Genomic DNA, 23,524 nt, shown 5'->3' with positions numbered 1-23,524 from the left:
AATGACAAGGTGCCACCAGTAGAAACTGGGAAGTAGAGCGGAGAGAAGGAGGAGAATAGACAGATATCAGAGCAGAGAGAGAGTCGGGAGCCAGACCATGGGGATTTAAAGACAAGGCAGAAAAGGTTAGATTGAATTTGAATTTGAAAGGATAACCAGCCGAGAGTGGTAAGAGAAGAGGAGATGGAATATCGGAAAGAAAGGAGACAGAGAAGACAGACAGAAGAGTTGAATACAGATTTGAGAGGGGCAAGACAGGAATTAGGGAGTGCAAAGAGGGCAGAGGAACAATAAGAGGCAAGGGGGGGTCAATGAGCAAATCAGGAGTTTATAAGCTTAAAAAGTGAGAAATGGCCGTGCTTTGCGAACATCGTGTCGGTGAAAGCGACAGGTGTGCAAAATTAGAGAAATGTGATCAGAGAAGGAAAGACTTGAGTCAGAGTGGAGCCCAAGATTTCGGCCGTCAGTGAGATTGGAAGCTGGGATCAGGAAAAGGAATAAAGGGCAGGGGAGGGGTGGTGGAGAGGGCATTAACGGGGAAAAAAGAGGACTTCCGTTTTCCCAACATTGAGCGTAAGATAGTGAGAGGACATCCGAGATTTGACAGCCACTAATCAGGCTGTGGTGAATTCCAGAAGAAAAGGAAGAGAAAGAGAGAAAGCGGTGAGTGTCATCAGCATGAGAGCGGCGCAGCTCACTGAAGTAACACTACATGTGTCTTCTGCCTAAGCACGGCCCCTGCACTACAAGCAGACATCTGAGGGGTTGGGTGGAATATGCAGGCCCCCCTCCTCAGCAGGGGGTGCAGAGAGGCAAACATCGGGGGCACAGGAAAGAGCATGTGGGTCTCCACCCTGTATGGTGTTTAGAACGCCATCAGATGCCTTAAAGCAGGGGTGGCCAACTCCAGGCCTGGGGCCCGAAAACCTGACGCCCCCTCGTTAATACTCATGCGATAGATGGTCAACGCTTGGAATCCTTTCAGGCACATTTTGCTCATGAATAATAACGGGGGGTTTGCTGAAAAGCTGACGTGTTTCCGTCCCTCGAGGCCTGGAATAGGGCAGGCACGCTGCACACGTCCTGGTGTGTGGAACCCCAGCCAGTGCACGAGGGACAGCAGTGCGCTACACGCCCCTTGCTTTACACAACATGTTCTATCAGGGCTGGGCTGGTGGGGCAGAGAGGGGGCGCGCTAGTGTGTGTCTGAGCCTCGTGCACCCAGGTGCTAGGATACATGCTTCTAGGGGTGCCGTTGTGTGTAGTGGAGGCTGGGTGGGGGCGGGGGCTCTTTAGGTAGATGTGTGAGCACAGAAGTTGAGGGGGTTAATGTGGGGTCTGGCAGTGGGTGGCTGTGTCACGGCAGGTTGTGGGATGTATGCAGGGCGTGCAGCCCTTTGCACCAAGTAGACAGCCATTCAGCCGGCGGAGGGGGGCTCTGGAGCGGGCAGGATGCATGCAGCTCCGCTTGCAGGGAATGCAGCGATGTCTAGTGATGCATAATGTCCCTTGCTCTGTGACTTGGGGGGCACGTGCCCCAGGGGTGAATCAATGCGATGCATCTGGTGGGCAGAACTATTGAAATGAGCAGGTACACCTTGCAGAAGAAAAGGCACGATGGGCAGATGGGTAGAGACTTCCTTCACCGTGCCAGGGTTCCAGGACACACACAAGCTCGGCCTTTATAGCTGAATACATGGCTTTTCTTAACGAACACCTTGACAACGTTTTGTAATTTTCAAGAGCAAATTAGGAATAGTGTAATCCGGCCAGACACCACGAGTGGGGAGAGGCCAGGTCACAGGTTCGAATCTCCGCGGCGCCCCACGAGGTCATGCTGCCCGTGGGCAGTGCAGTGCAGTCAGGCTGGGGTAATGCAGGCTACAGAAACGCATGCTTCCTCTCTGCAGTGCCACGAGGCCGCCCCTAGAAAGGGTAAAGGGTGGGTACTTGCCTGAGGGTCTTGTCGGCGGGACACTGGTCGTTGTGGCCGTTATTCCCGAAGCTGCAGGGGATTAAGAGAAATAAAGTTATGTTCCAGGGGAAGGCTGGGCTTGTGCAGCATTTTCTAGCAGCGCCTTTCTGTTCATTGGCTGCGTGGGGCACGAGTTAAGTGCTCGACTGATTAGCGTGGGCACAGTGGCCGTGTTAACCTGCGGGAGGGACACTGGGGGGAGCTGTACTTTGCGCTTTATGGCGCTGATGTGATATAAAGTCTTTATTCATACATGTGATAATGTGACAGAAGTGGCGCGCTGCTAATCCATGAGCCAGCTTTAGGCGGCTTGAAAAAGTAGTGAGATTGTATAATACATGTCTTTTCATGTGGATTATTGTACCTTTACACCCCCCCCCCCTTTTGTCTTTATGTTCCAGTTGAATAAAATAGATCTAATATCTGTGTAGCCCAGTCTATGACACAAGCTAAGACCGGCTAGAAAAGTATGTGCAGAAATGTCAAACTCCCCCCTGATATGTTCCTCTGTGTACACACATTTTAAACATAATAAGTATACTTAGTGTTAGGCAGAATCCTGGGCCGTGCCCTTAGGGACCACTACACACAATTAAGACCACAGGTGGCAATACAAGTTTTACCTTTGGTACAAGCCTGTACTACTATGTCAGAGTGGTAGCAGTAGCGGAGCAGCCAGGCTTATCTCAAGAGTATATGAGCAGTAGCAGAGATTACACAAAGGGACCACAATTACTGTGACTCAAGCAAACACTGACTCAAGGTTTCAGGTAAAAAATATAAGTACGGAGTTGGCAGCAGAGTTGAGTAGCTGCAGTCTGTGGCAGTCTACCCTGTCCATCTCTACAGAGACCCGAGTCTCTCTTCAGTTGCTGTTTCCAGTGTGTGGGAGGTCCATAAAACCCCATACTAACCGCGGAGCGGCCACGGAGTTGGCAACAGAGTTGAGTAGCTGCAGTCTGTGGCAGTGTACCCTGTCCATCTCTACAGAGACCCGAGTCTCTCTTCAGTTGCTGTTTCCAGTGTGTAGGAGGTCCATAAAACCCCATACTAACCGCGGAGCGGCCGCAGAGTTGGCAGCAGTGTTGAGTAGCTGCAGTCTGTGGCCGTCCGTGGGCAGGACGTGCAGACCTCCAAGCCATGGAAACTAAAACCCCTTTGGATCCGGAGGAAGACAGGCACTGGTTACGAAGTGCCAGCCTATCCTACAACAGACCAGAGCCAAGCAGGGGACCCTCGGCCCGATTGACCCCAGGATCTCGTGGATGCCCCCCACTGATTTTGACACTCACCAAACACCCAAAGAGTGCAAGTATCACAGCTATAGCTACTGTGCCTTCATCGATCGTCCGCGCGAGGTCCACAACCCCCCCTCTCCAGATTTCATCTGCTCTGGTTGACTTGGACGTTTTCACCAATTTGCATACCCCGAATGTAAGTGAGGCTACACAAAGCGGAGTATCGACAACAGCATCGGACGTGTTACCACAGCCAGAGAAAATTGAGGCAGTTCAAACTCCCGGCTCGCCCCCAGTGCAGCCTGCCGAAGGGCGGCCTGCGAGGGACTCGCCCGCCGGTCTGAGTTGTCCCGCCGGGTTTGTTCAAAGAAAAGATTTGCAGCTCCCGATCCGATCTCCAAGTAAACTCACCGTTTCAACGCTGCTGACTGCGGGTGCTCGCGGACCGCTGCTCGAGGCCATGGAGGTCCTGTTCAAAGTCCCAGGCTCAGGCAACACCGCCGAGCCCGTGGTGCCAGTCGGAGTGGAGAAGGAAAGGAGGTCTCCTCCCCTCGGATCTTCATCAGAGCAAAGGCAGACCGAGGTTTTATTCCACGCCTCCGAAGACGCAGCACCGCCACCAAGTGAAGGCGTAGCCAAGTGGCTCCCAGAAGAAATCACGCTGACAACGTCAGAGGGGAGAAAGATGCGCGCTCCTCTCTCGGAATCCAGTGTTCAAATGGACGATTCCATAGTAGAACTGGAAATAATGGAGTCTTCTATTTCGCTGTCTGCGACCCCTCCACCAAAGAAGAAAAATAAATCAAGATCTGGACCAAAAGTGTCACACCCAGCAACGTCAAAAAACAACAAAAAAACAAAAATTACCCAACATAACGTCCAGGATAAAAAGAAAAAAACATCTGCTCTGAAGGCACTGTCTAAAACAGTCATATGCAATTCCCTGAAGAAATACTTCGTGAGCCAAGGGAAAAGAAAATACGACGTCCTAAAAGAACTCACGGACGCAGAGATACTAGAAGTCACCGAACTGTTCAACAAAATTCTGCTTGTGCCCACCAGATTGGCCCCAACACCGAAGCAGACAAGCCAGAGAACCGTTGATATTAAGGACTCTATAGATCAAGGGTCCCAAACAGAAACCGTCAATCCATTTGAGCAACAGTTGGCATCCAACCAACCAGCGGCAGAAAAAAAGTCACTTTCTGTCAATTTTCCTGAACATCAGAACAAACAAAAAAAGTACCTGTCCTAACCAACTCACCCTTGAATGGAATCAGCACACGGGGGACTATTACCACCCCCTTGAATCAAAAGGGGCACCAATTAAGTTGTCCGAAAACCGGAATCACAAGAAGAGCCAGGACGGCGTACTGACGTCTCCTAAGCGGGTGGAGAAAGTAAAAACTTCTCTACAGGCTGACAAAGCCACAGAGCATTTAGACCCTAAGGAAACAAAGCGACAGACTCAGCAAACAGGCCCCTCGGTTAGGCCTAAAGTGAAAGACCACAAGGAATGCGAACCTTCGAGACCGGTATCAACCAGCTTTCCTCAAGAAGAAATCCCAACCGGGTCAACCCAAGAAAGTCCCCAATCACAGCAGAGGATTTTATGAGTGATGAAAACCTCATGAACCTAACCATCCATATGTCGCTGACGAGTGCTGTCGACCCACAAAATTGGCACTTTGGCAAGCAAACAACGCCCACAAAAAGTAACAAGCCCGCCTCACCTCTCCCGAAAAAACACAAACGAACGAGTGGCCCATACATTGAAGAGTCCCAAGCTAATAACTCCAGACATCCGAGAGGTCCGCAAGCGATGAGAAACGTTCCTTTATCTCCAAAAAATCACCAAAAAGAAACAGAATCAAAGAACTAGGAGAACCCTAAGCTAAGTAGCAGAAGAAGCCCAGACAGTCCCAGAAGACGCTACAGCCTGAAAAAGCAAAGAAGTCCTAACAGACAAAAATTCTCCTCATGACTCCACAGGCCTCAGCATAATTTGCCCCCGTCTACCATTTTCAAGATAGAACAGATTCCACAAAAAAATTGAAGCAATAACATTGAATAGAGGCACCGTCCTAAAAATCCTGAAACATACCAAAGATTTTAGGCACTTGACAATGGCAGACTTAACGCTAGTCGAGCCTTACCACAAAGGACACAGGGCCAAGGCCTTTCTTCACATCAAAGTTCACGCGGTGAGGAGGGGTTCAAGAGAAGACTTCATCGACCTCAAACGTGGCTATACCATCACAGAATGGATAAGTTTGTCAGACAAGGATACCAATCATTCGTTGAATTCGCGCTCCATTCAAAATCCAACACCAACGGAAACAAATTGGAGCGCCCACGAACAAGCTAAACCAGCAAGCCATCGGACGGCCACCTGTCAGGACCTCGGCGAAGAGGTCAAATGTTCAAAAAGAAAAGGAAATCAAAACCTCTCAGGGTGGGTAAGAGAAGAAAGAAACCCAAGCCCATTTCTACATGGACTACCTAAAACATCAATCAAAAAAGCGAGTGACAAACTAAAAGAAGTGATGAGCGAGAGGTCTCTTCTTCAATCCTCAAATACTTCATCAACATTTGCTCCTATCAAACAACTAAAAGCGTGGTTGCCTAAAGCTCCTAAGCCCTTGACGAAAAAATAGCAACCGACATCAGTGAGTCTGCCAAACAGAGAAAAGATCCAACAACCATCTTCAGCAGCCTCACAATACACAAAGACTCAAGATGGCTCCATTATTACAATGATGTCTTGGAACACTAGAGGATTTAGCCATCTAACAAGACCAGGCGAAGTCAACCTTGCGGAATACGATATAACGCTGCAAGAAACATGGCTCCTTGACGAACTAGGAATCGATGGCTTCTCAGTAATGGTCTCACCTGCCAGAAAAGGTCGACTGGGCCACCCGTCCTCTGGTCTCTTGGTAGCAGTCCGGACCGGAGCTGGTCTGACAATCAAGAAACTTTTAGCCGCTACTCAAAATCATCTAGCGGTGCTGGTGGAATGGGCGCCCCCCTCTGTATCAAAGACTGAGAAAAAAAAAGGAGATCCAATGGCTGGCCATAATCACTACGTAATGGAATCCGCAGTCTATCACCGATGAGAAATTCCTTAAAATCATTGAAACAGAGATCGATGGAATCCTAGCAGCTCAGGAAGAGGCGCTAATCATTATAAGTGGCGACTTAAATGCGAAGTGCCCGAATAACGGACAGAACACCACCCACCAGCGAGCAGAAATTCAGGCAGAGTCTCGAGGGCAGAAATGGCAATCATTAATGAACACCAGAAACCTTCATGACATCGAGGAGGCTTTTCCCCCAGCAAACCCCATCCCGACTTGGGAAAGAGGTGCGCAAAAGGGAACCATTGACTACATCTTCACATCTGAGGGCATGCTAACTCGGATTGCCTCATTCGAAGTATTACGGACCTCCGACAGCGACCATAACATCTTGAAAATCAGCTGGCCTTCGGAGTTTAGCACAAGAGTGTACCTGTCCGAAGCCCAGGAACTTACAGCCCAAGGAAATCGTCTCAGACTCACGACTGAAAGGATCAGAGAACTTACTAGAAACTACGCAAAGAAACAATATAGGGAAACTGGGCCCCAAATTCATCTAACAGACTACCAACCTCTGCTAATTCCCTACTATTCAAAAACACAGAAAAAAACAAGGCTCTCTGTCCACCCGATGCACGAGTACAACAGGGAGTTGGTAATTAAATGGCGAAAACTGCAGAAACTGAAGAGACAAGCTGCAACTTTAAAATCAAGTGACACAGTGAAAATCTACATGGTAGAACAAAAAAGATACAAGTCTTGATTAAGATTTCACAGATCCGCCCTATATCAACAAGATGCTGAAGAAATGCTAAGGAAACTGACAAACAAAAACTCGGGAGCCTTTTGGCAATTGATAAAAAAGAACGATAACCCCACGACTGCTCCAACATCAAACTGTGTCACAGAGGAAGCCTGGAAAACTTACTTCTCCTCTATTTTCAAGCTCCCAAATGTGAATTCACTTACTATAGACGAGCCATCGGAACATACCGCCTGGGAGGACTTCTCTGATATTGATGACATCTTGTCAACCATAAAAAGGCTAAAATCGTCAAGAGCACCGGGACCCGATGGAATTACCAACATCGATTTGAAAAACCACCCGTTGGAATGGGCCACCTTTATCAGTCAAGTCTTCAAAAACTGTATCCTGTCGAGAACAATTCCAGGTTCATGGTCCACTTCCGTGGTCGCCCCCATATACAAGAAAGGAGACAGGTCGGTTCCTGCAAACTACCGCCCAATTGCTTTGCTAGACACCATCGGAAAGATCTATGGTTCATTTCTACAAAGGAGCTTTCAAACTTGGGCAAAATCTGCTGAATGCAACGACCCTTTCCAAGCGGGCTTCATGAAGTACTGTGGAACTACAGTGAACATCATGATCCTTAGTATCTTAAAGAACAAACTCATGGAAGGATCAGGAAAGGTTTTCCTAGCTTTCATAGACCTCATCCCGGCATTCGACCAAGTCGATAGAGAGATGCTATGGTCCAAATTGTCCTCCTGGAATTGCCCGATCGCAATATTGGAACCCATCAAAGTCCTCCACACAGGAACCTCTATGAGAGTTAAACTGACCCACCAAGGCCTACTCTCTGAGGTAATACCAACATTCCGAGGAGTCAAGCAGGGATGTCCACTGGCCCCTGCCCTTTTCATCTCTTTCCTAGGCGACTACAAAGAAAGTGCAAATCAAACAAGATCTTTTCCGCCAAAAAGTGGCCATACACCCATAGCTCGACTTCTTTATGCTGATGAGATTTTCCTCCTTGACCAGACAGAAATTGGCCTCCAAAGACAACTGGACAATTTGGACTCTTACATATCCGCAAACAATCTGGAGATAAACAAGGAGAAAACAAAAATCTTGATAATGGAAAAACCACCTGGAAAGAAGTAAAGAAATCGAGTTGGCACATTGAAAAAGCAGCCCTGGAGGTCATCAAAAACTTTAAATACCTCGGCGTGATGATAGACAGCTCCAAAACAGAAGCTGCAATGCAAAAACATCTGTGGGAAAAAACACGAAAGCTCACAACCCAGGCTCGGATCATCGACAAAAAATACAGACGGTTCTCTCTGTTACCGGTCCTAAAATTCTATAAAGGAAAAGTGGTCCCATGCCTGGTTTACGGAGGAGCAGCTTTGCCCATGATCCCACCGACAGTTTGGGAAAAACAAGAGGGGTACTTCTGGTGGAAAGTCCTCCAATTTCCAAATTCGACATTGATTGCAGCCATCAGACGAGAACTGGGCCTTCGCTCCCTGAAAGCAGTAAAAGAGGCAGGAGAAATGTCCCTCTTCGGGAAAGTGCTCATGCCTGAATCTCCACGGCTATATAATCTGATAAATACGGAAATGAACGATAGCTGCAAGATGCTGAATACATGGGCCGCCAAACAAAGAACAAGTCTGGCTAACATCGCATGCACAGAAGAGACACTGATCCAAAATCCAACCAAAGAAAAAAGGGAAATGGACCAAGAAGACTGGATTGAAAAAATAAACTCCTAAAACACCCATCATCTCAACCAAAATAATTGAACACTACGACTGAAATCATCAAAGGATTTCCGGATAGAGTTCTCCGCTCTACTCTCTTAAGGGCAAGGCTGAACTTATTGCCAACTAATGACGTCAGGGCCATTAGGGGCCTCTCTGCTACAAACCATTGTCGTTTGTGCAAAATCCTGTCAGAAAAGGAGTCAGTGAAACATCTCCTCTTAAACTGACCGAAGATCATCAAATGGAGAAGAGCATTCCTCGGCCCTCTACTTGAACCTTTCTCTCAGTACGACGAAGAAGTGTGGTGGTCCCGCTTAATGAGTGTCTCAAGGACTTCATGGTCCCTAGCAACGGCAAAAATCCTAAAAGCCACCTTGGACGAATGTGCCAAAAAAGAGACGGAACTCCTTGCAACAAACTTGGCTGCCTAAAGCAACAGTCTCGAAACAGACAAACCTAAGTGCAAGAAAGCAGAAGAAAACAGAAAACGAAGAGGAAGATGGAAAACCATTTTGCAAAATCATAAAATTGATAAAAGCAACAAAAAAATATATATAAAAAAAAATAAGTACATTTATTTTTAGACCATCTGTTGCCAAAACACTTCACTTCTATTAAATTAAAACCACATGTAAAATACACTACACACAACCAATTCACTTTGTGCAGCACAATTCAAGGTAAGTACCTTTGGATTTGACAGACCAGTGTTGTGAAACAAAGACTTTACTGGGGGTTGTTACGCAATCACTTTTTGACAGTAATGACAGTTTGATCTTACAAAAGAGACGCATACCCTCGAGAAGAAATGTTACCGTAGTCAAACACACTTAGCACATTAATTAACACAAGAGAGTTGGAGTCAAAAATCATAGGCAATATTTTTGTCAAGGTAGGTAGAATCAAGAGACACTTTCTAAAATGTAGATAAAAGTCAATAGGCCTGCGCCATTGTCAATGGGACAGGGGTCCTGTTGTCGAGGATCACAAGGTCAGAACAGTTCACGATTCAAGATTGCCAGGAGTACTTAGATATTGTCAAAAGGGAAGCAAAAGTTATAAGAGGGAAGGAAGATAAGGACAAGCCTTTGGTGAGGAGAAAATGTTTCACCCTAGTTCCTCGAAGTCGGACACAGTACCTTATTGGTATGAAGAAGAGCTGGTGCCACGGCAGTTGTTCCTGGTAGTTCCTGCAGACGCACGGTTCCTGAAGCTTCATTCGTGGGGACAAGAAGGAGGACGTCTGGAGCGATCTGCACTACCCAGAGATGGAGCCAGCAGCAGCGAAGCAAAGGTGAATAAAAGGTGCACTCGTTTAAAACAGGAGAGGCTCTGCAGATGGCTATCCAGACCACTACAGATGTGTGCAGCGATTTCGACCAAGACGAGGATCCTCTGCCTATGGAAGGTGAGCTGGTTGACCCCACGAGGCTCAAGGGAAGAAGACTCCGGACTGGATCTTCTCTTGTCATTGAAGGGTAGATAGCTCAGGACTGCAGCAGGGCTTCACCGGGACTCGGGAGTTGCAGCAGCCGTCTTCTCTGCTTCTCTTTGGTTCCTTGCAGTTCCAGTGGCGACTCTGACTTCCAGCCCAAGAGTCCTGCCTTTTATACGAAAATTCCCCATTCACACAGCCTGGCTGTCAATCACTCAGCAGGGGGTTGTCCGGCCCGGACAACCACCTCAGCCAATCCAGACAGAGGGCGACCTGGGTTTCCAAGGAGACCCTTTGCAGGGGGTGACTACACCCTTCCCTCACATTCAGCCCAACTAGACACCCAGACTCCACAAGGAGGGCTCCTGGACAGAAGCCCGCCAAAAGCCGGCGAACAAAGGAGGCCAGCCTGGTTTGCCGCACAAAGTAAAACACAAGAAGGACTTTAACAAAAAGAAATGGCGATTAGACCTAACCGGAGCCGAAATAAAAAGTATTTGGTCAAGTGGGTTTAAGTTTGAGGCTAATATAATAGCCTATAACAGTACCACGTTTATATAGCATAATTGCGGTAGAAAGGTTAGGGTAGATACCACAGCCACCAGCCAAGTCTAAATGTTAAAAGAGCAAAACAAAGCTCAGAGAGGCACAGACAAAAAAGGGATAGGAATTAACCCATTCCGGTACTCCATGTAAGATGGGGTGTGCTGGGTCTGCAGTTTTTAAATGACTACATAAAGCAAATGGCAACTTCACCTGTTTCTGGGGGACAGTAGTCAGCCCCAGAAAAATGGAGTCAGGGGGAAGTCTCAAAGACAACCCTGTGTCACTGCACTGAAGGTGCTGTGTAATGCACACAAAAGTCTGGCTCATTGAGTGGTGTGGCTCCAGAGCCCAAGATCACACAAACAGTAGAAATACACATGGCAAACACATGTATGAGTGGGAAAAAGGCTCACACTCTTACCAGGTGGAAGAAATAAACCCCTGAAATCCAGCAAAGCTGCTGAGGGACTCAGTAGGTAAGGGAAATTAGCCATGAATGAGAATTCTTCCGAACACAAAATAGGCAGAATGGGGGCACATGGAGTAATGAAGACCCCCATGGTAGCAACAGTTGAAGTAAGTGCTGAGACAAATTGCAGAAGGAGTAAACATGTGCCTCGATGACATACCATCTGCCCAGTTCAGTGTGACAGCTGATCTAGTCACAACCCCTAGTAATGTGGGAGTGCCCTCCCATTTGGAGTGGTCTCTCATGCATGGTCAGTCTGCTGGCCTTCCTGGCAGCCGTATCAGGCCCCCTCTCGTCTGCTGTCTATCTCCTGCAATCAGATGTATGTAACTTTCTGCCTTGCAGAGTAACTGAAATAGAACGCTTTATACGGTACACATATGTTTTAATTGATTTCATGTTTGTGCTTTGAATTTGGAATAACAGCTAGGGCCACACACCCTCTAATTCCCACCCTACATGAGGGGTGGGATCCTTTCCCCCCTGTTTCCTCCTATAATTACTTGTAGTGTTAGTCTGCATTTATCTATGATAGTTTAGCATGAGCTAAACCAATCATTCATATATTCATTTGTGCATCCATTTAGTATAGGCCATGTTTAAGCACTATAGTTTGTTTTGATTATAGATAGATATTTGCTGATATATTTAGCTTGCTATTTTGTAGAATGCACATTGTAGTGTGTTTCTAGGCACTATTGCTATGCTGTTTATGTCCATATGAATTAGGCTTTAGAACATAGTGGAAGAGATGTTTCCATAATAAAATGATTCTTGGCAGACTGTTAGAGAAAACAGCCGTGGCTGACTGCAGAGAAATGTTTTGGTTTCTGCAGATGAGATAGAGAAAGAATGCTTGTGACATGCTTGCGGTTCTGTTCTTAGAACAAAGGACATGTCACTGTGTTCTAGTGCAGTATACGATTATGCTATGCTGGCTGAAATTATGTATGCACACCCGTAATATAGAATGCACGTAAACATGGCATGCTTTCTACGCACACAATTGTAAAATGAATGCGTCATTGCTCTGTATAACAGTAGATTGCTGTTCTGTTCAGTAGGTTAGGTTAGGTTCAGCGAGCTAGAGGGAGACAGTCTCACAGGTTTAGCCTTGGAGGCTGGCTGTGTGGGGTTAGATAGAGCTGCTGGGAGGGTTGGGGTTGCCAATGCACTCATTGATAGAGAGTGCTCTGCTTGTTAGACATTAGTGACATTCTGTCATGCATAAAATAAAGATGCATTTAGCTTTGAAATTATCCTAGTCCTGTGTCTCTGTGATTCTCTTTTGTTTTGTATACAGAGCATAGCATATTTAGAATTCACAGTAAATCCCATGATACCAAACGGACCCACACCACTGTTGTAAACTGCCCGCTTCCAGTTTCTCTGCTTCCTTCACTATGTACTTGCCCCTATGACATTAAAACGCTCCATTGCTTCTCAAAGTTAGGTCTGCTCTCAATAAATACCCTCATAATAATGAAGTATGTTGTGAACCTTCCAGTGACTCATGTTCTTGCAGTAATGGTGAGAGGACAGATTGATATGTCAGCTCTTGGCGTTCTTCCCGCTTCTCTCCCACGATTCAGCCATAAAGTGAAGGTATTCAATCACAAAGCTGGCACATTTGGGGGGCAGGGATAATCCCTTCGAGCATATCCATCTCCCACTTATGAGTTGCCCAACACAATGCTAAACTGACATGACTGAGGAAGCTCCACATACCTGCACAGATGACACCAGCGTCTTCCCCGTGGACACAGTTATGTACTTTCCATCCATTGCTGGGACACCTCCACACAAAGGCTTCCGTGCCTCTGCAGGCCACGTCGTCCAGGAGAATAGTGCCATCACCCCGCCCGTAGTAGGCATTGGAAGTGTAGGCCACAGGAATTCCACATCCGAGCTGCCTACACACCACCTTAGCATCCAGTAAATCCCAGTTATCGTCACACACTGTCCCCCAGGCATCTGCGTAGCGGATCTCCACCCGGCCGGCACATCTGTGGTCTCCGTTGACAAGTCGCAGTTCGACATCCACTGGAGTGGGCGAGACACCAGAAGAAAAGTCAATGTATGAATTCAGGATGCCTATGCGCTTACTTAGGACATTCATACACAGTGTACAGGCTGAGAACTTTATCCCAATAAAACAGCATTATAAACCAGAAGTGAACTGTGGCACAACTGCCACAGCCCTTGGGAGGCACACCAGTAAAACCACATCCCTGGTAAAAATCATGGCAACCCACATTGGCAAAACCTAGGAGCAAATATCACTTTCCAGACACCGGAGCAAGGCCTTGTAAAAGCCAGCACAACAAACCATAAAGAAACCCATGAAATAAACGACAGCACTACATTCCTTATTAAGAGCCAGGAGATACATCCCAAGGCTACAGTCCTTAACAAATACCAGGCGATAAACCCTGAACCTACAATCCTTAACAAATACCAGGTGATAAACCCAGAACCTACAATCCTTAACAAATAGTAGGCGATAAACCCCGAACCTACAATCCTTAACAAATACCAGGCGATAAACGCTGAACCTCCAATCCTTAACAAATACCAGGTGATAAACCCAGAACCTCCAATCCTTAACAAATACCAGGTGATAAACCCTGAATCTACAATCTTTAGCAAATACCAGACGATAAACCCTGAACATACAATCCTTAACAAATACCAGGCAATAAACCTTGAACAAACAATCCTTAACAAATACCAGGTGATAAACCCCGAACCTACAATCCTTAACAAATACCAGGTGATAAACCCAGAACCTACAATCCTTAACAAATAGTAGGCGATAAACCCCGAACCTACAATCCTTAACAAATACCAGGCGATAAACGCTGAACCTCCAATCCTTAACAAATACCAGGTGATAAACCCAGAACCTACAATCTTTAGCAAATACCAGACGATAAACCCTGAACATACAATCCTTAACAAATACCAGGCAATAAACCTTGAACAAACAATCCTTAACAAATACCAGGTGATAAACCCCGAACCTACAATCCTTAACAAATACCAGGCGATAAACTACGAACCTACAATCATTAACAAATACCAGACGATAAACCCTGAACCTACAATCATTAACAAATGCCAGGCGATAAACCCTGAACCAACAATCCTTAACAAATACCAGGTGATAAACCCCGAACCTACAATCCTTAACAAATACCAGGCAATAAACCCTGAACCTACAATCATTAACAAATACCAGGCAATAAACCCTGAACATACAATCCTTAACAAATATCGGACAATAAACCCTGAACAAACAATCCTTAAAAAATACCAGGTGATAAACCCCGAACCTACAATCCTTAACAAATACCAGGCGATAAACTACGAACCTACAATCATTAACAAATACCAGGTGATAAATCCCGAACCTACAATCCTTAACAAATACCAGGTGATAAACCCCGAACCTACAATCCTTTACAAATACCAGGCGATAAACCCCAAACCTACAATCCTTAACAAATACCAGGTGATAAACCCCGAACCTACAATCCTTAACAAATACCAGGTGATAAACCCCGAACCTACAATCCTTAACAAATACCAGGCGATAAACCCTGAACATACAATCCTTAACAAATACCAGGCGATAAACCCCGAACATACAATCCTTAACAAATACCAGGTGATAAACCCTGAACATACAATCCTTAACAAATACCAGGTGATAAACCCCGAACCTACAATCCTTAACAAATACAAGGTGAGAAACCCCGAACCTACAATCATTAACAAATACTAGCCGATAAACCCTGAACATACAATCCTTAACAAATACCAGGTGATAATCCTCGAACCTACCATCATTAACAAATACCAGGCGATAAACCCTGAATATACAATCCTTAACAAATACCAGGCGATAAACCCTGAAAATACAATCCTTAACAAATACCAGGTGATAAACCCCGAACCTATAATCCTTAACAAATACCAGGCGATAAACCCTGAACCTACAATCCTTAACAAATACCAGGTGAAAACCCCGAACCTTCAATCCTTAACAAATACAAGGCGATAAACCCTGAACCTACAATCCTTAACAAATACCAGGCGATAAACCCCGAACCTACAATCCTTAACAAATACCAGGTGATAAACTCCGAACCTACAATCCTTAACAAATACCAGGTGATAAACCCCGAACCTACAATCCTTAACAAATACCAGGCAATAAACCCCAAACCTACAATCCTTAACAAATACCAGGTGATAAACCCCGAACCTACAATCCTTAACAAATACCAGGCGATAAACCCCTAACCTACAATCCTTAACAAATACCAGGTGATAAACCCCGAACCTACAATCCTTAACAAATACCAGGCGATAAACCCTGAACCTACAATCCTTAACAAATAGCAGGCGATAAACGCAGAACCTACAATCCTTAACAAATAGCAGGGGAGAAACCCCGAACATACAATCCTTAACAAATAGCAGGCGAATAACCCTGAACCTACAATCCTTAACAAATACCAGGCAATAAACTCCAAACCTACAACCCTTAACAAATACCAGGCGATAAACCCCAAACCTACAATCCTTAACAAATACCAGGTGATAAACCCCGAACCTACAATCCTTAACAAATACCAGGCGATTAACCCCGAACCTACAATCCTTAACAAATACTAGGTGATAAACCCCGAACCTACAATCCTTAACAAATACCAGGCGATAAACCCCAAACCTACAATCCTTAACAAATACCAGGCGATAAACCCCGAACCTACAATCCTTAACAAATACCAGGTGATAAACCCCGAACCTACAATCCTTAACAAATACCAGTCGATAAACCCCGAACCTACAATCCTTAACAAATACCAGGCGATAAACCCCGAACCTACAATCCTTAACAAATAGCAGGTGATAAACGCCGAACCCACAATCCTTAACACAAAGCAGGCGATAAACCCCGAACCTACAATCCTTAACAAATAGCACGCGATGAACGCCGAACCTACAATCCTTAACAAATACCAGGTGATAAACCCTGAACCTACAATCCTTAACAAATACCAGGTGATAAACCCTGCACCTACGAACCTTAACAAATACCAGGTGATAAACCCTGAACATACAATCATTAACAAATACCAGGTGATAAATCCTGAACCTACAATCCTTAACAAATACCAGGTGATAAACCCTGAACCTACAATCTATAACAAATACCAGGCGATAAACCCTGAACCTACAATCCTTAACAAATACCAGGTAATAAACCCTGAACCTACAATCATTAACAAATACCACATGATAAACCCTGAACCTACAATCCTTAACAAATACCAGGTGATAAACCCTGAACATACAATCCTTAACAAATAGCAGGTGATAAACGCCGAACCTACAATCGTTAACAAATACCAGGTGATAAACCCTGAACCTACAATCCTTAACAAATAGCAGGCGATAAACACCGAACCTACAATCCTTAACAAATACCAAGTGATAAACCCCGAACCTACAATCCTTAACAAATACCAGGCGATAAACCCCGAACCTACAATCCTTAACAAATACCAGGTGATAAACCCCGAACCTACAATCCTTAACAAATACCAGGTGATAAACCCTGAACCTACAATCCTTAACAAATGCCAGGTGATAAACCACGAACCTACAATCGTTGACAAATACCAGGCGATAAACCCTGAACATACAATCCTTAACAAATACCAGGCAATACACCTTAATGGAACACTTCTTAACTAAATCAAGATATACACCTCAAAACTACAATCCTTAACAAAACCCAGGAGATACACCCTAAAGCTGCAACACTTAAAAGAATCAAGGAGGTAAACTAAAAGGCTGCAATCCTTAACAAAACCCAGAAGATAAACCCCAAAGTTGTGGGTGATGAACCACAAGGATGCCCTCATTAACAAAATCCAGGACAAAAGAACAAAGACTACAATTCATAACAAAAAACAAAAGATAAACCCCAATGATACAATCCTAAACGCAATCTGAGAGACAGCCCCCAAGGCTGCTACAACCCTTAATAACAGCCCCCAAGGTTGCTACAACCCTTACTAAACTCCAGGAGATAACCCCACAGGCTTCAATCCTTAACACAATCTGGGAGATAGCCCCCAAAGTTGCAACAACCCATAATAACATTCAGGAGATAACCCCACAGGCTTCAATCCTTAACACAATCTGGGAGACAACTCCCAAGGCTGTTACAACCCTTAATAACATCCAGGAGATAACCCCACAGGCTTCAATCCTTAACATAATCTGGGAGAAAACCCCCAAGGCTGCTACAAACCTTAATAACATCCAGGAGATAACCCCACAGGCTTCACTCCTTAACACAATCTGGGAGACAACCCCCAAGGCTGCTACAACCCTTAATAACATCCTTGAGATAACCCCACAGGCTTCACTCCTTAACACAATCTGGGAGACAACCCTCAAGGCTGCTACAACCCTTAATAACATCCAGGAGATAACCCCACGTGCTTCACTCCTTAACACAATCTGGGAGACAACCCCGAAGGCTGCTACAATATTTAATAACCTCCAGGAGATAACCCACCAGGCTTCAGTCCTTAACACAATCTGGGAGACAACCCCACGGCTGCTACCACCCTCAATAACATCCAGGAGATAACCGCACAGGCTTCACCCCTTAACGCAATCTGGGAAACATCCCTCAAGGCTGCTACAACCCTTAATAAACTCCAGGAGATAACCCCACAGGCTTCAGTCCTTAACACAATCTGGGAGACCACCCCCAAGGCTAATACAACCCTTAATGACCTGCAGGAGATAACCCACCAGGCTTCAATCTTTAACACAATCTGGGAGACAACCCCCAAGGCTGCTACAACCCTCAATAACATCCAGGAGATAACCTCACAGGCTTCAATACTTAACATAATCTGGGAAACACCCCCAAAGGCTGCTACAACCCTTAATAACATCCAGGAGATAACCCCACAGGCTTCAATCCTTAACACAATCTGGGAGACAACACCCAAGACTGCTACATCCCTCACAAACATCCAGGAGATAATCTCACAGGCTTCAATACTTAACATAATCTTGGAAACAACCCCCAAGGCTGCTACAACCATTAATAACATCCAGGAGATAACCCCACAGGCTTCAATCCTTAACACAATCGGGGAGACAATCCCCAATGCTGCTACAACCCTACATAACATCCAGGAGATAACCCCACAGGCTTCAATCCTCCACATAATCTGGGAGAGAACCCCCAAGGCTACTGCAACCCTTAATAAACGCCAGGAGATAACCCCACAGGCTTCACTCCTTAGCACAATCTGGGAAACAACCCCCAAAGCTGCTACAACCCTTAATACACTACAGGAGATAACCCCACAGGTTTCAATCCTTAACACAATCTGGGAGACAACCCTCAAGGCTGCTACACACCATAATAACATCCAGGAGATAACCCCACAGGCTTCACTCCTTAACACAATCTGGGAGACAGCCCCCAAGGCTGCTACAACCCTTAATAACATCCAGGAGATAACCCCACAGGCTTCAATCTTTAACACAATCTGGGAGATAGCCCCCAAAGCTGCTACAACCCTTAATAACATCCAGGAGATAACCCAACAGGCTTCACTCCTTAACACAATCTGGGAGACAACCCCCAAGGCTGCTACAACCCTTAATAACAAATAACATCCAGGAGATAACCCCACAGGCTTCACTCCTTAACACAATCTGGGAGACAACCCCCAAGGCTGCTACAACCCTAAATAACATCCAGGAGATAACCCCACAGGCTTCACTCCTTAACAGAATCTGGGAGACCATCCTCAAGGCAGCTACAACCCTTAAAATCCTCAAGGAAATAACCCACCAGGCTTCAGTCATTAACACAATCTGGGAGACAACCCCCAAGGCTGCTACCACCATTAATAACATCCAGGAGATAACCCCACAGGCTTCAATCCTTAACACAATCGGGGAGACAACCCCCAAGGCTGCTACAACCATTAATAACATCCAGGAGATAACCCCACAGGCTTCAATCCTTAACACAATCGGGGAGACAACCCCCAATGCTGCTACAACCCTACATAACATCCAGGAGATAACCCCACAGGCTTCAATCCTCAACATAATCTGGGAAACAACCCCCAAGGTTGCTGCAACCCTTAATAAACGCCAGTAGATAACCCCACAGTCCTCACTCCTTAGCACAATATGGGAAACAACCCCCAAAGCTACTACAACCCTTAATACATTACAGGAGATAACCCCACAGGTTTCAATCCTTAACACAATCTGGGAGACAACCCCCAAGGCTGCTACAAACCTTAATAACATCCATGAGATAACCCCACAGGCTTCACTCCTTAACACAATCTGGGAGACAACCCCCAAGGCTGCTACAACCCTTAATAACATCCATGAGATAACCCCACAGGCGTCACTCCTTAACACAATCTGGGAGACAACCCTCAAGGCTGCTATACCCCTTAATAACATCCAGGAGATAACCCCACAGGCTTCACCCCTTAACACAATCTGGGAGACAACCCCCAAGGCTGCTACAACCCTTAATAACATCCAGGAGATAACCCCACAGGCTTCACTCCTTAACATAATCTGGGAAACAACCCCCAAGGTTGCTGCAACCCTTAATAAACGCCAGTAGATAACCCCACAGTCCTCACTCCTTAGCACAATTTGGGAAACAACCCCCAAAGCTGCTACAACCCTTAATACATTACAGGAGATAACCCCTCAGGTTTCAATCCTTAACACAATCTGGGAGACAACCCCCAAGGCTGCTACAAACCTTAATAACATCCAACATCCATGAGATAACCCCACAGGCTTCACTCCTTAACACAATCTGGGTGACAACCCCCAAGGCTGCTACAACCCTTAATAACATCCATGAGATAACCCCACAGGCGTCACTCCTTAACACAATCTGGGAGACAACCCTCAAGGCTGCTACACCCCTTAATAACATCCAGGAGATAACCCCACAGGCTTCACCCCTTAACACAATCTGGGAGACAACCCCCAAGGCTGCTACAACCCTTAATAACATCCAGGAGATAACCCCACAGGCTTCACTCCTTAACATAATCTGGGAAACAACCCCCAAGGTTGCTGCAACCCTTAATAAACGCCAGTAGATAACCCCACAGTCCTCACTCCTTAGCACAATTTGGGAAACAACCCCCAAAGCTGCTACAACCCTTAATACATTACAGGAGATAACCCCTCAGGTTTCAATCCTTAACACAATCTGGGAGACAACCCCCAAGGCTGCTACAAACCTTAATAACATCCAACATCCATGAGATAACCCCACAGGCTTCACTCCTTAACACAATCTGGGTGACAACCCCCAAGGCTGCTACAACCCTTAATAACATCCATGAGATAACCCCACAGGCGTCACTCCTTAACACAATCTGGGAGACAACCCTCAAGGCTGCTACACCCCTTAATAACATCCAGGAGATAACCCCACAGGCTTCACCCCTTAACACAATCTGGGAGACAACCCCCAAGGCTGCTACAACCCTTAATAACATCCAGGAGATAACCCCACAGGCTTCACTCCTTAACATAATCTGGGAGACCACCCTCAAGGCTGCTACAACCCTTAAAATCCTCAGGGAAATAACCCACCAGGCTTCAGTCCTTAACACAATCTGGGAGACAACCCCCAAGGCTGCTACCACCCTCAATAACATCCACGAGATAACCTCACAGGCTTCAATACTTAACACAATCTGGGAAACAACCCCCAAGGCTGCTACAGCTCTTAATAAACTCCAGGAGATCACCCCACAGGCTTCAGTCCTTAACACAATCTGGGAGACCACCCCCAAGGCTGCTACAACTCTTAATAACCTCCAGGAGATAACCCACCAGGCTTCAATCCTTAACACAATCTGGGAGACAAACCCCAAGGCTGCTACAACCCTAAATAACATCCAGGAGATAACCTTGCGGGCTTCAATACTTAACATAATCTGGGAAACAAACCCCAAGGATGCTACAAACCTTAATAACATCCAGGAGATAACCCCACAGGTTTCAATCCTTAACACAATCTGGGAGACAACCCCCAAGGCTGCTAAAACCCTCAATAACATCCAGGAGATAACCCCACAGGCTTCACTCCTTAGCACAATCTAGGAAACAACCCAAAACTGCTACAACCCTTAATACACTCCAGGAGATAACCCCACAGGCTTCACTCCTTAACACAATCTGGGAGACAACCCCAATTCTGCTACAACCCTCAATAACATCCAGGAGATAACCCCACAGGTTTCACTCCTTAAAACAATCTGGGAGACAACCCCCAAATGCTGCTACAACCATCAATAAACTCCAGGAGATAACCCCACAGGCTTCACTCCTTAGCACAATCTGTGAGACCACCCCGAAGGCTGCTACAACCCTTAATAACATCCAGGAGATAACCCCACAGGCTTCACCCCTTAACACAATCTGGGAGACAACCCCCAAGGCTGCTACAACCCTTAATAACATCCAGGAGATAAGCCCACAGGCTTCAATCCTTAACACACTCTGGGAGACAACCACCAAGGCTGCTACAACCCTCAATAACATCCAGGAGATAACCCCACAGGCTTCAATCCTTAACACAATCTGGGAGACAACCCCCAAGGCTGCTAAAACCCTCAATAACATCCAGGAGATAATCTCACAGGCTTCAATCCTTAACACAATCTGTGAGACAACCCCAAGGCTGCTACAACCCTTAATAACATGAAGGAGATAACCCCACAGGCTTCAATCCTTAACACAATCTGGGAGACAACCTCCAAGGCTGCTAAAACCCTCAATAACATCCAGGAGATAACCCCACAGGCTTCACTCCTTAGCACAATCTAGGAAACAACCCCAAAACTGCTACAACCCGTAATACACTCCAGGAGATAACCCCACAGGCTTCACTCCTTAACAGAATCTGGGAGACAACCCCCAATGCTGCTACAACCCTCAATAACATCCAGGAGATAACCCCACAGGTTTCACTCCTTAACACAATCTGGGAGACAACCCCCAAATGCTGCTACAACCATCAATAAACTCCAGGAGATAACCCCACAGGCTTCACTCCTTAGCACAATCTGTGAGACCACCCCGAAGGCTGCTACAACCCTTAATAACATCCAGGAGATAACCCCACAGGCTTCACTCCTTAACACAATCTGGGAGACAACCCCCAAGGCTGCCACAACCCTTAATAACATCCAGGAGATAACCCCACAGGCTTCAATCCTTAACACAATCTGGGAGACAACCCCCAAGGCTGCTAAAACCCTCAATAACATCAAGGAGATAATCTCACAGGCTTCAATCCTTAACACAATCTGTGAGACAACCCCAAGGCTGCTACAACCCTTAATAACATGCAGGAGATAACCACACAGGCTTCACTCCTTAACACAATCTGGGAAACAAACCCCAAAGCTTCTACAACCCTTAGTAACATCCAGGAGATACCCCACAGGCTTCAATCCTTAACACAATCTCGGAGATAACCCCCAAGGGTGCTACAGCCCTTAATAAACTCCAGAAGATAACCCCACAGGCTTCAATCCTTAACACAATCTGGGAGACAACCCCCAAGGCTGCTAAAACCCTCAATAACATCCAGGAGATAATCTCACAGGCTTCAATCCTTAACACAATCTGTGAGACAACCCCAAGGCTGCTACAACCCTTAATAACATGCAGTAGATAACCCCACAGGCTTCACTCCTTAACACAATCTGGGAGACAACCCCCAAGGCTGCTACAACCCTTAATAAACTCCAGGAGATAACCTCACAGGCTTCACTCCTTAACACAATCTGTGAGACAACCCCAAGGCTGCTGCAACCCTTAATAACATGCAGGAGATAACCCCACAGGCTTCACTCCTTAACACAATCTGGGAAACAACCCCCAAAGCTTCTACGACCCTTAGTAACATCCAGGAGATAACCCCACAGGCTTCCATCCTTAACACAATCTCGGAGATAACCCCCAAGGGTGCTACGACCCTTAATAAGATCCAGGAGATAACCCCACAGGCTTCAATCCTTAACACAATCTGGTAGACAACCCCCAAGGCTGCTAAAACCCTCAATAACGTCCAGGAGATAATCTCACAGGCTTCAATCCTTAACACAATCTGTGAGACAACCCCAAGGCTGCTACAACTCTTAATAACATGCA

General features: G+C 46.0%; 1 protein-coding gene across 1 annotated transcript in view; it reads right to left on the bottom strand.

Moving 5' to 3' along the window:
* LOC138473484 (deleted in malignant brain tumors 1 protein-like) overlaps positions 1-23,524 on the bottom strand; it is a 1,627,178-nt gene that overhangs the window by 1,242,656 nt on the left and 360,998 nt on the right. The window contains exons 8-9 of the mRNA XM_069612128.1: positions 12,979-13,285; positions 5,804-5,811 (exon numbers count right to left, since the gene is read on the bottom strand). Of these exons, the coding sequence (XP_069468229.1) occupies positions 5,804-5,811; positions 12,979-13,285 (315 nt within the window). The remainder of the gene's footprint in view (positions 1-5,803; positions 5,812-12,978; positions 13,286-23,524) is intronic.

The sequence above is a fragment of the Ambystoma mexicanum genome, chromosome 8 (genome assembly GCF_040938575.1).
Source record: "Ambystoma mexicanum isolate Mex_15411 chromosome 8, UKY_AmexF1_1, whole genome shotgun sequence".
In the NCBI taxonomy this organism is placed as follows: Eukaryota; Metazoa; Chordata; class Amphibia; order Caudata; family Ambystomatidae; genus Ambystoma; species Ambystoma mexicanum.
The sequence above is the reverse complement of the archived record's forward strand: the minus strand, read 5'-3'. Positions and strand labels throughout refer to the sequence as shown.